The sequence below is a fragment of the Tupaia chinensis genome, unplaced genomic scaffold (genome assembly GCF_000334495.1).
Source record: "Tupaia chinensis unplaced genomic scaffold, TupChi_1.0 Scaffold139431_1, whole genome shotgun sequence".
Classification (NCBI taxonomy): domain Eukaryota; kingdom Metazoa; phylum Chordata; class Mammalia; order Scandentia; family Tupaiidae; genus Tupaia; species Tupaia belangeri.
In genome coordinates, this window is record NW_006199316.1 from 1,822,854 (window position 1) to 1,840,551 (window position 17,698).

General features: G+C 47.4%; 1 protein-coding gene across 1 annotated transcript in view; it reads right to left on the reverse strand.

Annotated features, from left to right (window-relative positions):
- Nucleotides 1-17,698, reverse strand: part of TENM4 (teneurin transmembrane protein 4) — a 665,800-nt gene that overhangs the window by 205,898 nt on the left and 442,204 nt on the right. Inside the window, 3 exon segments of the mRNA XM_027765687.1 lie at nucleotides 4,266-4,476; nucleotides 6,465-6,679; nucleotides 13,674-13,844. Coding sequence (XP_027621488.1) covers nucleotides 4,266-4,476; nucleotides 6,465-6,679; nucleotides 13,674-13,844 — 597 coding nt within the window.

Here is a 17,698-nt window from a genome sequence, read left to right on the forward strand (position 1 = left end):
GAAAGGAATTTAGTACAGTGCAACCATGCCCCACCAAAGGGTGTTCTCTCTCTCTCTCTCTCTCTCTCTCTCTCTGGCAAGCACATGCACATGCTGTCTGGCAATTAAAAAGAAGGAACATGGTGTAACACTACCAGACGGGCTTTGCTACTGGAGAAGAGGCAAACTGCTCCAGAAGGTGAGTAATGAGCCGGGGGTGAGACAGATGCAAATCACGTCCTAGCTTTTCTTTTAACTTCCTTGAACCTCAAATTTCTCATCTCCAATAGGGGGCATGATAATAAAAATAATGACCTTTATGCCTTAAGTAATAACATATATGAAAACACTTTGCAGACTGCAGGGGGTGAGTTGTATTCTAGCTATGGGGGTACATCTCCTACTTCATTCCACACCTGGCATCAGCAAGGATCCCCACTGCCTGCCAGGGCCAGAAACAGCACCTCCAATTTGGGGTCTCCACTGGGGGCTGAAAGACTGCTGTTTCTGAAAAAAGCTGCCACGTTCTGTTCTGTGTGGTTTCAGTCAGGTGTGTGTGTATGCAAGTGTGGGTGTATGTGTGTGTGTAAATGTGTAGAGTTCAGTGGGAGACCTGTCAACCTCAGGTCTCCGTGTGTACGTATTTGTATATAGTTTGCAAAGTGCTTTTAGATTTTTTTTTCAAAGCCAAAGATAAACTCATTTACTATAAAATCATCAGCTGGATTGCATTAAATAGAGGGAAATGCAAAAAAGTACACAATGTAGCCATTTGCTAAATTAAACACAATTATTTCTCTTATTACTTAATTAAAAACAGACATAAATACTCTGGATTCTAACATTTCAGATCTACTTAAATTCTAGATCTGCGTTTCGCCATGCAACGAAGGGAGGGTCATATTCCAACTTGTGTGTTAAGCAAACTCAAGAGTTACGGTGGTATATTGGGACCATAACGACTTCGCTAAAACAAGACCTAAACTTTTAATTAACCTGCCAAGACAAATTACAACTCACAGCTCACAGGTAACGATCACAGACAGCTGAGACTCAGTGTCGGGGACTCTCGGGGAAAGAGGGATTAATAGCAACATCAGAATCAGTCTGTTTGTGTATTAAAGAAAAAGAAAACGGTATTCATTAAACCATCACTGCAGCTTGGAGGGAGACAAGCAAGCCAGGAAGCCATCCAGAGAGAGGTGGAAGGACAGTAAGAACAGCTCCCCTTTACTGAGTGTTTCTGAGAGCCCACACCTGCATAGACACTTCATATTTCTCTGATCTCGCCGTGGGGACTGCTCAGGGCTATTATTATTCCGTTTGCCAGCCAAGAAGACTGAGGCTCAGAGGGGTGATGTGACTGTCCCTGGCCACAGAGCTAACATGAGACACTGAGGGAAAGAAGGGGTAGTGTGCTACCTAGGAGGTGGGGTTTTTGTTTTCCAAGTTTCACCCCAGACCGCTTAAATTGGAATCACCTGGGCTCTGCCTCAGACCTGCTGAGTCACTCATTTCTGCCTGCTGAGTCATTCATTTCTGGGGCAAAGGTCCCCAGGCATCGGAATTGCTCCCAGGGATTCCTTTGTCCACAGTGTTTGTGAACCATCTTTAAAGCAGGACAATCCCTCACTACCTTGAAAGTGGTCCAAGGCATCAGGGTATGGCTGAGTGCTGATTAGAAATGCCGGCTGGGGCTGTGGGCCCACCTGTGGCCCGCTGGTTAAGGAGCCTGGATCCCACATGGCTGATCACATGGTTCGAGTCCCAGGCTCAGTGGCTTGAAAATCACACCAGGTGTGAGTGCATACATGCGCAAACCCCTTAAAGGAGGGAGAGATGGAGAAGAAGGGATTGTGGCATGACCAACCCCCATAGGGATTATCCACCTCCTCCCCTAGTTGCTTGTCAGTGTGTGGAGATCTGACAAGCCGGGATAGCCTCCCAGCCCTAAGCCATTATAGAGTTAAGGGAAGGGGAAGGCAGTGCCATCCTTCAGGTGACAACAGCATCCAGGAAGGCAAGACCGTCTCCTAGTCACAACAGTGACCAGGTTAGCCTGCTCTGGCGGCCGGCCGAGTTGGCAAAGCACCTCACTGTACCTATATTCTATCTCTCCAGTGAAAAAGGGCTTCGTTTGGGGTTGGTATTAAATGCTGTGTAATTAAAAATGAAGAATTCTGATTTAAATCTTACTTTTGTTCAAACATGACAGACTATGCTTCTTTGTGAACCATGGCCAAGAAAAATCGGGCTGCTAGACCGTGAGGCTACTGAGGTACTGTTCTGACTCAATAATCACGTCCCTATATTGAAGTAAGTCACCATGTCCATAAGGGAAAAGAAACAGGATGCAGCCTAGCAAGCCCACAAAGTGCAGCTTCACTGACGAGGAGGCCAGCCCTGGGCCATGCGAGCAGGGACCCGAGGCAGCACTGTGAGCTCCCAGCTACCACCCGTACCTCAAGCTGCAGAACGCAGAGAAGCCAGAGCTGGAAGGCCTAGTGACGTGTGCAGGTCAAAACGCAAGGTAGAGGCAGAGATTCAGCTGAGCATCATTTCCACCACCCCTAACAGGGAGGCACTGCGGGGACACTGCAAACACTGACCAAGACCACGGCCACTGACAGAACAGTGTGGAAGCACGGGCCGAGGAAAGGCTACGCTCACCCTCATCCCCTGACCCATGGAGTGACACTGCGAGCCAGGTGTTGGGCTGGGCTCTGTGGAGGCAGAGAAGACGATGTTAGTCCCTGCCCTCTTGGCATATGGGGTCCAGCGTCCAGAAAAGACACCTCCAAAATGAGAACAGCACAAGTGACATTCCTCCACAGTGTTCCTAGCAGGATGGCCTCACCTCCTTCGTTCTGCCAGAGGGCAGAACGCTGAGGCTGCATTTACAGCAGAGCTTCTTAATCCTGCCCCAGTCAGTGGGAAGGCACCTGCTGCTTCCACAATGTGCGCAAAATTCTGATTTTGCTTGTTTGCTAGAGGGTGCGTGCATGGGCCAGAGAGACAGAGAGATGGAGAGAGAGCAGGAGAAAACCACCTGTCCCCTGGACGTGGTCACTCCCTCTCCATTTCTCCATCCTATTGGGATTTGGGGCACGCACATGTGCCTGGAGTGTTTTTCAATCCTCCAGAGTTGAGAGTCAAACTGTGTGGTTGGCTATGTGGGATTCTGCTCACCAGGTCATGGGGTGGCCGGGCAAAATTACATATACGAGGGAAATGGCCTGAAGTTAACTACCACTGTTTAGCAGGAAGAACCAGGATCTTGCAAGTTTTTGCTAGTTAGTACCAAACTCAGAGATTTTCATTAAATTGCCGTTTTCTATGTCAGAGACTCGCAGCCACAGGCTGAGACAGTTTCCGGTGATTTGCAAGCTGCATACACCTGTTCACTAGGCACGTTTTTCTCTAAGTTTTATTTTCCTGTAGTGGGCTTTCTCTCCAGGTGGCGCCATAATATGTCCACTATAAACTCACAAAAAAAAATGCTTCCTGACCTGAGCCGCCATGACCCTCAGGTCCCATGCACGCTGTGGAGACCTACAAAGGAGACCAACCCTTTGTGTAGGTGAAGAGGAGAAATCATACAGGCCAGGATACCCGGACACCCACGGGCTTCCGAGGTGGCCATGGGGCTCCCTCTGACCCGAAAGCCGAGGCCCTCCTCTACCCGGAGGGACACTGAAGCTGTTCAGCACTTCAGCACATCTGGGTACACTCCGTGTCAGCGTCAGGGCACTGCTCTCATCCAGCCCCTGCGCTGCTATTTTCACCATCTCTTCAAATATTTAACTTTTTTCCTCATCTGCCAAGAAGTGCTGGCTCTAACACCAAAACAAAACCCCAAACCAAAATGAAATCCAATCAGCAAATCAGCTAGGTGAACCCAGTGAGATGCTAAAGACAAACAGGTCAGGGAGAAGAGCTCGAAGGGAGAAGTTCCCTCTGGAGGTTTGATACCCAGGACTCCTGGCTCCTCAGCTCCACTCCTCTGTCCTTGGCGCAGCTGCTGTAACTCCCAGACTGCCGCCAGCACCAGACACCAGGCCACTTCCAGCGCCCACACAGCAGGGGCAGCGTCCTGGTCCAGGTGCTGGTGCAGCATGACCTCTGACCTGTCACTCCTACCTGGCCTCATGACGACTCCACATCCAGAAAGCCCAGTCCAGACTCCAGGCAGCATCTACGACTGCGGCAAGACACCCACCCGGTCAATCCCCAGCAACCCAGGTGCCCTCCCACCTGAAGACCCCAGACCGTGGGGGCTTCCTTACCTATGGCAGTGGTGAGAAAGGAAACCACTTCTGACTCCTTCCCGTCATTGTAAAAGGCCAGGTGCCAGATTCCTGAATCCAAATACTGGATGAAGCCCGTCTCGTGGCTGGAGGGGGGCGTGATGCCCCGAGACTGGCGCTGGGGTCCCTCCAGGCTTCGTGCCTCCTGGGTCAGGAGCCTCCTTCCATCCAGCAACTCCACAAAGTCAAACTGGGGCAGAGAGAAAGCACAGTGAGCAGAGGGTCTGCACGACCTCCCGGGACGCCCCTTCTTCTGCTCCTCTGAAGAGACACAGGAAGCGCCAAGAGTGAGCTGTGGAATCGGAGGCCTGCGCCACGGAGGCTGGCCCAGCTCTGGCTCCGCCCCAGCTGTGGCTCCGCCCCAGCCCTGGCCCCGCCCCGGCCCACGGGGCTCAAGGTCAGGTTCTGACTGGAACACAACAGCATCAGGGGCTCCTTTCCAATCTCACTGTTTTCATTTTCCCTCTGTATGTGGAGAGTCTCACCTGGCATCTGCACCAGCACAACTACGGCTTTTCAGTGGTGGGCCGTGACCCGGACCCAGCCACCTGTGACTGTGTGAACCCCGGGTGAGTCACGCTGGGCACCTCAGGGGCCCTCATTTGGGACCAGAGTGCTGGACATGACTGGCATGTCAGTCACGTGTAAATGTGAATCTGATTTTTATCTATTTTCTTTTCGTCAATGGTCCTTTCTAAATGTTCCAGTTTCAGGAGGCAAATTTAGGGGAACTAAACTGGATTAGTTCAAAACTCTATCAATAATTACATGTGTGTCAATTGCCCATTGATCTGAGTCTGTGCAAGATTCCAGAGAAGTCACTCACTCAATATTAGCGGCAGGTTAAGTCGGACCAGCCTATTAACAAGCAAACTGAGTAGGTACTCAGTGAGCTATCTAGCTTGAAAAACACAGACAAGGTAGGGGCCAGAAGATGGTATGTTGGTTAAGGTGCTGGACTCCCACATGGCTGACCATAGTTCAAGTCCCAGACCCAGAGGCTTGCTTTCTCGCTTTCTCTGTGTCTCTGATGAGCACATGTGCCCTATGGCAAGTTAAAAAAATAATAAAATGAAATTTTTAAAAAAGATCTTAAAAAACAAAAGGTAAATATTTATTCTAGATCATTTGAAAGGATGAAATAAAAAGGTATGGGGTCCACGGTTATCATGCAGTTTGATAGTCAACAGAGTCCAGTTTCATCTATTTTTACTGTGACTCCATATTTAGTAAAAATCTTAAGTAACTACTAGGGCTAGGGTCAGCAGGTGGTATAGTGGTTAAGGCACTGGGTTCCCATGTGGCCAACTGTAGTTCGAGTCCTGGATCTGGCGGCTTGAAACTCACGCTGGGTTTGTGTGCCTGTGTACCCAAAATCCCAAGGGGAGAATGGAGAAGAGATTGCAGTATGGCCATCAAACCTGGGGGACCAGTTCTTACTTTCCCTCTCTGTCTCTCTCTGTCTCTCTGGTGAGTACATACATCCTAGGGCAAAAACCTGAAAAAAAAACAAAAACTACTAAGCCTAGGAAGGTTGCATGTGGTCTGGGAATACCTAACGATGCTAATATTTCTGTTATTCAAATTCCAGAGCCGGGAGCACCTGGCACAAGTCTCTCTTCTCACCAGTCAAGACTGGTACTATGTCCACCATCCTGGACTTGTTTGGAGAGTGTTCTGGTGCACGTGTGTCTGAGAACATGTGTAAGCCTCAGGAGGGGAGGAAGAAGAGAGACCAGGGAAGTCCCATTTTTTTCCTGAGCTGGGTCCTGCACTGGCTTCAGTAAAAATGCTATTCTTCATAGCTCACAACAACCCTGAAAGTGGTCCCATTAGCAGCACTTTATAGATGGAAACTTCCTCTGAGAGGGTAAGTAGTGGGGCCGTGGTTACTGCTTGTAACTAGAGGCTTCAGACTCAGGTCTGAATGACTCCAAGGCACAAGCTTCTTTCTCTAGATCACATCTCCTGGGTACTCTGAGTAGACTGAGAGCAGAAGACTACTGAGACACGCCTAGACTCTCTCCCTCTTGGAAAGGCCCAGGCATATAACCCTGCTCATCTGAAAGGACAAACAGGCTGTAAAATATATGACGTTTTCCAGACTCCATCCTGACCGTGGGCTAAGGCCGGGGGAGGGAGCCCATGGAGACCCACCCAGCAGCGGGTGCTGGTTACCTGTGTATGCGAAGGAGGAAGGCCTTTCCTGCCATAAATGCCGACCAGAGCCGCCTTTCCCAGGGACACATTGAATTTCAAGTGCACGGGATGGTCTATGAACACCTGGGATCTCCAGAAAGTGCCAGGAGGGATCTTCTGGGACGCCCGTCTCCCCACGTCGATTTCTCCAGAGTCTATAAAACTGTCTTCGGGAAAGAAACTACTGGGCTTTCCTACCAAGACACAGGGAAGGGAGGACAAAAGCATCTCGGTGAGCCACGGATGACCGAGGGGTTGGAGATCTGAACACCCAGGGCTCTCCTGGGCCTGCGCTCCTCTGTAGACACTGTCATGCTGCCAGCTTCCTCCCGCCCCTCATCAGGGAGTACGAAGTCCAAAACTCTTTCTTTCCAGCTATGCCCAAATTGTTCTGCTAAAAATATGCATTCTTCCAAAGCAGTATGGGTCCTCCCTGAGGGCCATCTGTTTACTGCATAATTCTGCAGCTTGTTAAGATATATTTTGATCCTAAAAATATCATCTGTGGTTGCATGAGAATAACTGTCATTGTGAGTGTGTGTGTGCGTGCGTGTGTGTGTGTATGTAAAGGGGTGCAGGGTAAAACAGAAAGGCTAGAGAGGACGAGGTGTTGTTATTAAATTCCCCACTCTGAATGACCCCTCCAGCAGTGGCAAGCATGCCTGGAGTAGAAGCAGGTATTTTAAGTGACACGTTTCCGTTGAAATTAGAAGCCACATCCTGAGGCTAAGACACGTGGGTGAGGTTTGCATCTGGGCAGCACTGTGGGTGGGGGTGTGAGAAACAGGGAACTTCTGAAAGAGGATGGACGTGAATATCCCTTAGGTGCTGAAGTGGGTACAGGTTAGGGACTTTCTCGGGGTTAGGGCAAAGTGGATGCCACTTGAAAGTTTACCCCAGCCCCCATGCTGTGCCCAGCCCCACATGGGGGCTCAGGAGTGCAGACTCATGCCCATTTCTGTCACCAATCAAGAGTGACAGCTTTCTGGGGGCACCACAAGTGCCAGGAAGGAAGAATCCTCATCAAACATACCCTATTTAGTGATTAAGCACACCCCTGTGTGAAAAATGTACACCCTAACTTCCTGCAGACACCAGCCCTTTAAAGAGTAGAGAGGAAGTGAGAGGAGGTATTGGGGCCACCCTTAGGACCTGGGAAAACCACACAGTCCAGTCTACATTTTATCTATCATTAGAAATGATACCTTGGGCATCCTGGCTCCAAAGGGTGTGTGTGTGTGTGTGTGTGTGTGTGTAGGTGTGGGTGTGTGTGTAAGTGTGTGTTGTTAGAGACTTTCAAAGAGACACTTTAGAGAACAAGAATTCATTTGTAAAGAAAACACGTTTGTGGAACTTTTTAGAAAATGCACTTGGGGAATAAGAAATTAAAATGTCTTCCCCTCCCCCCAGCTTTATAAGACTCCTTACAAAGCACATTCAATGCTGAAATGGAGCTTGGCAGGGCATTGTTGCAGTCATAAAATATTTTACTGTTTTAAATAATAAAATTCAATTTAAATGTTAAACTTCTCCATATGCTATCATTCCTTTATAAACTCTTAGGCAGAAACATCAGGTTTTTAGCTTCGAACCGTTAAATGTTATTTTAATTAAAAATATGCCAACAAAAAAAGTTCAAATGCATGCTACCAATAAAAGTACCACTCTCATTCTGTCATTAGCATGGGAGAACGTTTGCATTTAATCCCTGTATGGAAAGAATGTGCCCCGGGCTTTTATCTTGAAAATATAGACACACAAACCACCATGGGGAGATTCACCAAGTTCAAAGAGAGAGGCCAAGTTGAGGAGGTGTTAATACGGGAGTGAATTATTCACATGCTTCCTTATCTGATGTCCAGGTTCTAATACCACAACGCTCTTGTGTCCCAGGTAGAAAAGAGTATGCCCTTGGCTTTTCTTCTGTTAGGGAGGCAGAACTAAGAGGCAGCAGGAAGCAGAAGCAGGATGAGTTCTGAGCTTTTGACTACTTGAAACCACAAAGAAATACACCTCAGACTAATCCCAAGGACTCACTTCCTTCCTGAGGAGGTGGGAATCAGAGCTGATGGGACGTGAGAATTGCCAACATTCAAATAATCCCTGCGTTTGAAAATAAGGATTGGAACACTGCTACCTGGATTCGAGCCTGTGCAGTTTGGCTCTCTCCCCTGCAGGGAGCGCAGTTTCAGGAGACAGCTATGCTCTCTGCTCAGTTCTGCAGCCCACATAGGCCAACGGGGAAGGCCAGAAGCTCTCCCTGGAGGGCTGCAGGCCTCCGAAGAAACTGGCTTTTACCTCAGAGGAGGTGCTATCAGGGGACTTCTCTTTTCTAGCACTCCGATATTTCTACTTAGGTGGCCGGGATGGGAGGCAGAAATTGACCCCATGTGTGCAGAGGATGAAATTAAAATAGCAGGCCAGGTCTGGGGCATAATCCCTACCAGGACACTGAATCACTGAACCTTCAAGGGCCTCTGGTCTCCTGTGACCTCCACATTGGGCCCCATGGGGATGGGATGGGAGTGTTGAGGGAAGATGTAATGGCCTGTTGATAGCCTCTATTTAACGAAAAAAAGGCATGAGATTGACCCAGGTGAGGGCTGGCAGAGAGGAACACCCCCCTCTTTTCTTATCTTTTAAAAATACTTACTGCCAGGACCAGCAGATGGCGTAATGGTTACGTCGTTAGACTCCCAGGTAGTGGACTGTGGTTCGAGTCCGGACTTAGCGGCTTAAAACTCACGCTGTGTATGTGTACACGTGTGCCCAAAATCTCAAGAGGAGAATGGAGGAGAAGGGACTGCGCCATGGCCATCCCTCCCAGGGAGTGATTTTTTGCTCTCTGTCTCTCTCTGGTGAGCGTATGTACCTATAGTAAAAATCTCTCTAATAAAACAAAACAAACAAACAAAAAACTTACTGCCATTTTCTTTCCAGATCCAGTTGGATTCTTTGTCTCTAATTCTGAGCACCAAGCTGTGAGCCCACCACAAAGCAAAACCCACCATTAGTGGAATAAGAAGGGACGGTAGAGATGGAGGAGGATAAAAGTCCTGTGTACAAGATTTTTCTTACCCCTACTTACATTCTGGGGAAATAATAATAGTGATGAATATTAACAGTAGAAATAATAATAAAGGTAGAGGTAGGAGCATCAGCTACCATTTAATGAGCTCCACCTGCGTTGTCAGCCACCTTCCTGAATGTCAGTTCACTTCGTTCTGAGAGCACTATTCAAATCTACATACTGCGGCTCGGAATACTTAAGAAACCATTTGGACACAAAGCCACTGGGGTCCCTATTTACTTACAAGATGAAGGCTTCTTACGGACTGATGAATGATTAACTAAAACTCTACAAAGACATCCTCGGTGGTGGCGGGGTACACTGACCCTCTTGAAAAAGCAGAGGTTCAGTCGAATTCAGGGCCGCAGCAGGCTTTAGATATCGAGGCTAGACTAGTTAGATTCAATGCCTGTTTAAGAATGTACTGGCATACCAGGGAACAAGATATTGATCCTTTCAATGAATCAGAAACCTGAAAACAGGCCCCCAAGTAAAAGGGCAATAGTCAAGAGTCTCAAGACATTCAGGAGGATGATATAGCATCTCTCGGTGTCCCCCAAGGCTTAACAGTACAAAGAGTTTAGCTCAGAATCAGGGCCCCCAACAGCTTGTGAGTCCCCTGGGCGGATACCGCACCGAACGCTTCTTTTCTTTGTAAAGCTACACAGACTCGGGCTTCCTATAGCAATACTGCGCAAATATGCAATCACGTCTATGAAAGAAATTTCTCAGCGGATTGCTGAAATGATTGGATAGCTCAAACAAGGATGATTTGGAAGAACTGAAATTCCACAGGCTTCCCAATCACTGTCTTTACGTTCCTGAATAGAGACCTGTCTATATGGGTTCTAAATTCCTAATCAACTGACATTCTCCCTCTCCCTCTGCCTTTTTGGTTCTTTTCAATGCAATAACTTGTACAAAGAATCCTTCAGTTTCCTTAGCAACTGTTTGAAATTTATTTGGTTATCAAAATAAGCCATTCCATCTCGGAGAGCCCAGCTGAGCCTGTGTGCGGCAATTTGCATGGTTCAAACTGATGGGCAATTTTGATTTCATTGCGGAAAGAGGAAAATGCCATCCCTGGCCCACCAATTCAACCAGCAGAAATGCTTATTTATTCAGTGCTTTTTTTCCCCTTACCCATTAATGTATAACACAAGTTCTTGTGGCTTTACTTTGAAAAGCTGCTGACTAGGTTTCCATCCTATGACAATCCCAAAATGGTTACGGCTACTCTGAAAATACAGTATGGATTGTAGTTTGACGTTATTCTTCAAGACATGGTAAATGTTGACAATACTGGGATAATCCCATATTTATTCCATATAATTAAAAAATATATGTCCTTTAAATATGTTTTGAAGTACCCCAAACATCTGCAGGATCAATGGGGGGATGTTAACTAGCCTGGATTCCTGGGATTTTAGTAACCGGTGTAGAATGATGTAGGATTTTAGGGGACAAAAAGACGGGAACTAACACACATCGAGTGACTCTTCCCTGGGCTTTAGAAGGACTGGTATTATCATCTTGTTCAACAGACGAGAAAGCTAAGGCCAAAGGAGATGAAGTAGAGTTGTTACCAGCTGACAGCTGATAAGGGCTGTCATCTCAGACTGGCGGGCTCCAAAGTCTGCTTACTCTTGTTCCATCCCACTTTACAGTGGAGTGGGAGTCTGATCTCAATTCGCAGTCTTCTGATACCCTCGCAAATACACACTCACATCTGGGGCAGAGACTTCACTCCCTGAGATATGTCTAAGGAAGGAGATTCTTAACATCACAATTAAAAACATAAACCGAATAGACACTGGTTTGACCAGGGCAAAAGAAATGAAGAACCATGTGGTTTCATGTGAACTATGGGAAAGTTTGTCCTCTGTTTTTTCAGACTGATGTATTTTTTTTTTTGTCACAGTAACTGCTTTTGATGATGGCCACTTACTTTCCAGCCCCTGCACCGCATTGCATTTAAGGGGTTTGTAAACAGGATTTCCATTTGCATCAGTAATGACAGATAATCCCTTTAAGCAAAAAGACTCCAATTAAAATAAGCCAATAAGCTGGTGCAATTTTATTTTTTCTCTTATCTGCACCTCCTGCTCCCTGGGAAAAAAAAAAAAAAACAACAACAAAAACCACTAAACAAAACCTAAACGACCCACAAACTAATTTCATTAGAGCGGGAGATTTCAGATAGATCCTACTCTGGTTTAAAGAATGTCTGATAGAGATCAGGGAAGGAGGAAAACACATTCTGCTAAATGAGACTCTTTGCCAATTCTTTCAGGGATACCATGTTTGAAAGCTACATTTGCACATGCTGATCTGAGGACAGCCTTTGTGTTGTGGTGTCCATCTGTGGCATCACAGCAACACCAAGCCCTCCGGCAGGACCACGGACAGGGCCAAGGGCCAACTAGAAGTAAATTCTGAGGAGTCACCTGGTTAATCATTTGATGATTTGACTGCTAATTTCATTCATAGGACTTATAGATTAAAATGCACCTAAAGGAGAACTGAGCTAAATATCCTTCTGAAGAGGAAAAAATAAAATAAAATAAAGCCCAGAAAATCTATTCAAGGGATGCGCTTACAGGGTGGCTGCTGGACTTGAACTCAGGGCTCTTGTCTCCTAAACCAGAGCTCTTCCCACAGCCCAATTCATGTTATCTTCCTCCATATCCTATTAAGGGGCAAACAAATGATAAATTATTCCATGTGTTCATTCTTAAAATCTTTGCAAAGGGGAAGACTGGCTTTGCTTTTCAAAAGAAAGGGGCAGTGTTTCTAGTTGGGGTCTTTGGAAATGCCCCTGGGTCTCAGTTCCCATAAAGATGATCATAGGTCAGGAGTTGACTTTGGCCTTCAGGACCCTCCTGTCAGAGGTCATGATATTGTGACCAAGCATATGTCAAACTTTTAACCAAACCAATGGCTGGAGGGCAAATCCTTGGGAGGGCAGAGAGGCTTAGAAGCCAAACTCCCAAAGTTAATGGTGCTGAGAGGAAAGAAGATGTAAGCAGTGATGATTACAAGCAGCTAGAGCACTTTGCTGACCGATGGAATACCAGAGTGAACAAGCAGGTCACATCGATGCAGAAGGGAGGCCACTCTGTCAGAATGACACTTAGATTGGCTGGATAGCACAAGCATCTTCCCTGGTGTCTGTGCCATTGTAGGCCCAGAGTGAAGGAACTGGGCCCAAGGCATGTTAGAAAGACCCCTACGAAATTCAGAACGTGTGTCTACGGATGTCCCATTCCAGACTGTCGAACCCCACATGCCACCAGCAGTTCCAACACTGATAAAGAACTGTCCGCCTATCACTGTACGACAGAACTTGACACCCACATCTCCTTCAGGGTCCTATCACCTCTAGGCAGTCAGGAGACAGCAAGAGCCCTGGGGTTGTGGGCCTGGCTCATATACCACGCTCCACCATTTATTGGCTATGTGACACCGGCCAAGTCACTTAATTAAAATGATCCTTAATTTTTGCATCTAACAAATGGGAATGGGTGCACACACTATCCTTACCTCACAGGACCTCTGTGAGGATTAAATATGAAACTTTCTTGACAAAACCCTTGGAAACAAACACTGTACAAACAGGAATGATAACTGTTATTGCAGATGAGGAACCTGGAGCTCAGGAAATAAAGTGTCTTGCTCAAGGTCACGTGGTTGGTAAATCCTAGGCCACTTGAGCTGGCATTTCCATAAACCCCAGGCGTAAGAATCTTTCCACTGCCACATCCCATCTACCCACAGTACCACTCCACTCCCTCCCATGAGGTCTCCCCAGGGCTGGTCTTGACCCCACAACGATGGCCACCCCAGCAGTGAGAAAGCCCATGATGCTCCCCTCCAGGCATGGTATGGGATGCCACTGAGTGCTGCGAGTCCTGCACAAGCCCCGCAATGAGCTCACAGTGACAAGGAACCATGAATGAAGACACAGGTGGACTGGCAGCCGGTGTGGAGTGCAGAGGGATGGAGGAAGCGCCAGAGCATGGAGCCGTGAGCTGGGCACATGACGCGCATGATGGAGGTCTCCTCGGTTCAAAGGCAGACACAGAGGACTCACGACACGGACAACGCAGCAACCCTACCTTCTGTGGCTCCTTTGCCTTTCCTGTCAGGGGTCTCTAAGCCAGTGCCCCCTGAGGGGTACAGGGAGACGTCCGTCGGCACAGGCCAACTGCTGGCTGTGTCCTCCGTGATCTCATGCATCTGCCCCTCCATCGGCTGCAGGTGCCAGTTTAGGCCAAACAGGTGCATGGCTGTGGTGAGCAATGAGAAAAGTCATCTTTTTCTGCTGGTGGTGGAAACGGAACTCCCAAGCCATAGGGGTGGAGGGGTGGGGGGGAACATAAGTACTCAGATTGGTTCAAAAACAGCCCCTGAAGGCAGCTCTTGTAGTGCCAGGCCCTGCAGAGGGACCACAGACATGGTCGAGGCTCGGCCCTGCCCTCAAAGGGCTCACAGTCTAGTGAAGACGGGAGTGGCGTGCCAATGTGGGAGTTTCAGGTCTTGGCCATTTGCTTTAAAATATGAATAACAATGGGGAGAAGGCAATTTTTATCACAAAGAGTTAATTTCCTTAATATAAACATACCCTCTACAAATAAAAAGCAAAGTCTAACCACTTAGTAGGAAAATAGGCACAGGATCTGAACATCGAGTTTACAACACTAGAAGCAGAAGTGGCTCTTCACCAGATGAAAGGACTTGGCACCACTCCTGGTGAAAGAAATGGGAGTTGAACTTTGAAAGGCTATTCTTCGCATCTGGTTTGGCAAAGGTAAAAAGGGTGGAAATTCTACTATGTTGGCAGAGAACGGGAAGCAGGCACTCTCATACTTGGTGGTGTGAGTATAAACTGATACAAAAATTGTGGGGGAGGGCGTTTGGTAAAAGTTATGAAATTTAAAATACACATACCCTTAACCCTGGGGCTTCAAGACTCCAATGCTAGAAATTTCTCCTTCAGATAGACTCAGATGTGTATCGAATGATGGGCATAAACAGACTGCCATACAGTCTGCGATAGCACACATTAGAAACCAGTTCACTGATAATGGGCTAGATAAGTTACAGCCATACAAGGAAATACTAGGTCGCTGGGAAGGTCATGATGTATTTTTCAATGCAAAAACACATTCTGGCTTTCCCAATGACCCAATAGTATACAACCATAACAAAGACCAGGGAAGCTCTTGATGTATTTCTATGAAAGGAAAACTACATGCAGAAAGTGTATCTGATACACCATCTTTGCATTAAAAACATGTCCGTGCACGTACAGGGCACGTCTGGAAGGATGCGGAAGATGTGGCGACAGGGGGTGTGTCCTACGAAGTGAAGACAAGCTCCAGGTCAGCGGTAGGCGAGAGCCTTCCTCTTTACGGTGGATCTTCTGCACATTTTCATTTTGTCCCTTGTGCATGTGCTTCTGCTTAAAAACAGTTTTTTCAAGGTAGTAGCTGCTAAACATCTTATACAACCATCTAGAAGAGACCACGAGGTATCGAAGAAGGCACAGAGTCCCTTAGATGCGTCATCACTGAGAAGGCTAGGAAGCCCCTTTCCAAAGAGGTGCGTGGTCTAAGCCCGGTTGAGGATTCAAGGCCAGGGCCAGACTCACCTCTTCTGGGCTGCCTATCCAGTTCCCCCATGGATTGGCACGTGAGCCCCTGGACTCTGCAGCATCCTGCATGTCCCTGTCACCCCTCGGTTCCGCAGAGGACCATTTTCTAAAAGCCCACTTGATGGCGGACACTTGGAGCCAGACTGCTACGAGGAGCTCACAGTTGAACGAAGTCCCTTCAGAAAGACTGAAAGGCCCAGAGGCAGTGGCTGGCCCTCTGGGAGATCCAGAGGAAAACAGGAAAAGATTTACAGAGCTATGAAGGCCCACAGTAATAATAGCAACTGAAGACCCATGTGTGACAGGCAGGTGACTTGCTGGGTAACTTGTGTACACTCTGTCCTCATGTGTGGACAGACGTGCCAGACCCAATTTACAGAGGATTACGATAAGGCTCAGAGGGTATGAAAACTGTGACGATGATGATGAAACTACCAGTGACAGAGTACTTACATGCCAGGCAGCAATAGGAGGGAACTTCAGAAAGTTTGTAGACAAACAGAATTAAAATACAAAGTTTATTTTGGTGCCCCTCCCATTGAATTCCTGCAGCTTTTTTCATAATGTGCATTTTGCAAGATCTTTCTGAAGACCTCTCTTACTTCCCTAATGCTCACAACTACACTCAAAGGTAATAACCCCATTTTACAGATGAAGAAACTAAGGCACAAAGTGACTCACTTGCATAGGCAAGGCTCAAGGCTGAGAAGTGGCAGAGTCTAGCTTAGAACCCCACACTGCCTGAACCTCCAAAACGCCCCCCTCCAATCTTTTCCAGCCCAGGCTCCCCACACTTCGCCTCACTGTCTCACTGCCTCTTGTCAGGTAGGCACTGCACAGTGATGCCCTCTCCTCTTACACATCAAACTACACCGATGGCTTCTAAGTTCCTTTTTAGGTAGCCACATAGTACTCTGTGAGGTGGGGAGGAGTGGCAATCCCTGGTCCCAGGTCCCAGACTGATGTTGGTATAACTGAAAGTAATACTGAGAGGCTGTGTGAGGGCCCTCAAGACACAAAAAACTTACGGGGGACTGAAGTCCCTACCTTGTAGTCCAAGCCCACAAGGGACACACGGGACAAAGACAAGTGTGATTTAACCAGGAGGCTGTACGAGGAGTCTTTGAAATGTTCACGGAAAATGTATGCATAGATTTGAATCTCTTTTTTTTTTTGGCGTCAAAATAAACATGTACTTTAATTCCATTTTTCCACGGACATTTTCAAGTCCTTTTGTTCTTTGGTAACAGCATCAAGATCCAACGCTTTGCCTTTTCTTTGGTTTCTTTCTTAAGAGATATTTTTGCCACAGGGCACGTGCGTTCTCCAGAGATACAGAGAAAAAGTGAAAAACCACCTCCCAGGGCGGGATGGCTATGCTGCAATTCCTTCTCTTCCATTTTCCTCTTGGGATTTTGGGCGTGCATATACATTTGCTTGGCTTGAGTTTCAAGACGATGGGTTCAGGACTCCAACCATGGGTGGCCATGTGGGAGTCCAGCGCCTTATCCACTATGCCAACCACTGACCCCTCTTTTTAGTTTCAGTGGTATGGGGGCCAGCACGCTAGATCAGAGGTAAGAAAGCTGGGGTTGAATCCAATACCTCACTGCATTATTTTCTTTTGAGAAATGGGGATAAGAATATTTCAAAGCATTGTAGCAAATGAGGAGATGTGTGGCAAGGTGTTTTGCAAACTGTGCCTCTGTGTGACTACTGTATGTTGTGCTGTTCGTAAGGACAGGACAACAGCAGGCAACATTTATCCAGCTCTGTAGGAGGCCCAGGCACTAGGGGTGGGGCCTGTCACTGCTCTCCACCCCCAGCTCTGCATAGTTGACAATGACAGCAAAACAGGTAACACACCTGGAAGGAATGAAGACTGTTATTGCCCAGCGGACTGAGCACCCATTTCTCCACCGTCTTCCTGTCTCAATCTATATGTTGGCAATGCTGGGGTAACAGAGAGACTGTCTGGGCTACAGACAACTCAGATACGTGAGTCAAATGAGCGGCACTTCTTTCCCCATTAGAATCAATTATCTCATCTATGTGTGCAAGAGTGCTGTCTTGTTAAAAGGTCATGAGAATTAACTAATCCCAGAATGAATAGAGCTCTCACAGCATTGTGAAGAGAAACATTTCTCATTTTCATTGTCAAACTTTCTCTTATTTTGAATGAGATGCAAAAGCAAGTCCTTGGTTTAAAAAAAATAGGCTGGGGGTGGGGGAGGCAGAGCGAGAGGAAAAAAAATGTTGCAGGTGAACTAGGCACTCACTGGGTTGGGGGTCCCGGGAGGGGGGTTAATTAGGACCAGATGGTTCACAGCTGGTGAGGGAGGTCGAGGCAGGCAGGTGGATGCTGTCACTCTCTGCTCTGCCTGCACCTTCTCCGTGACGTGTGGAGGAGACACTCCTGAAACCCACCTGGGAAGGCCAAGCTCTGTATCCAACCCCGATTTGGATGGACTCTCTCAGGAGATTTAG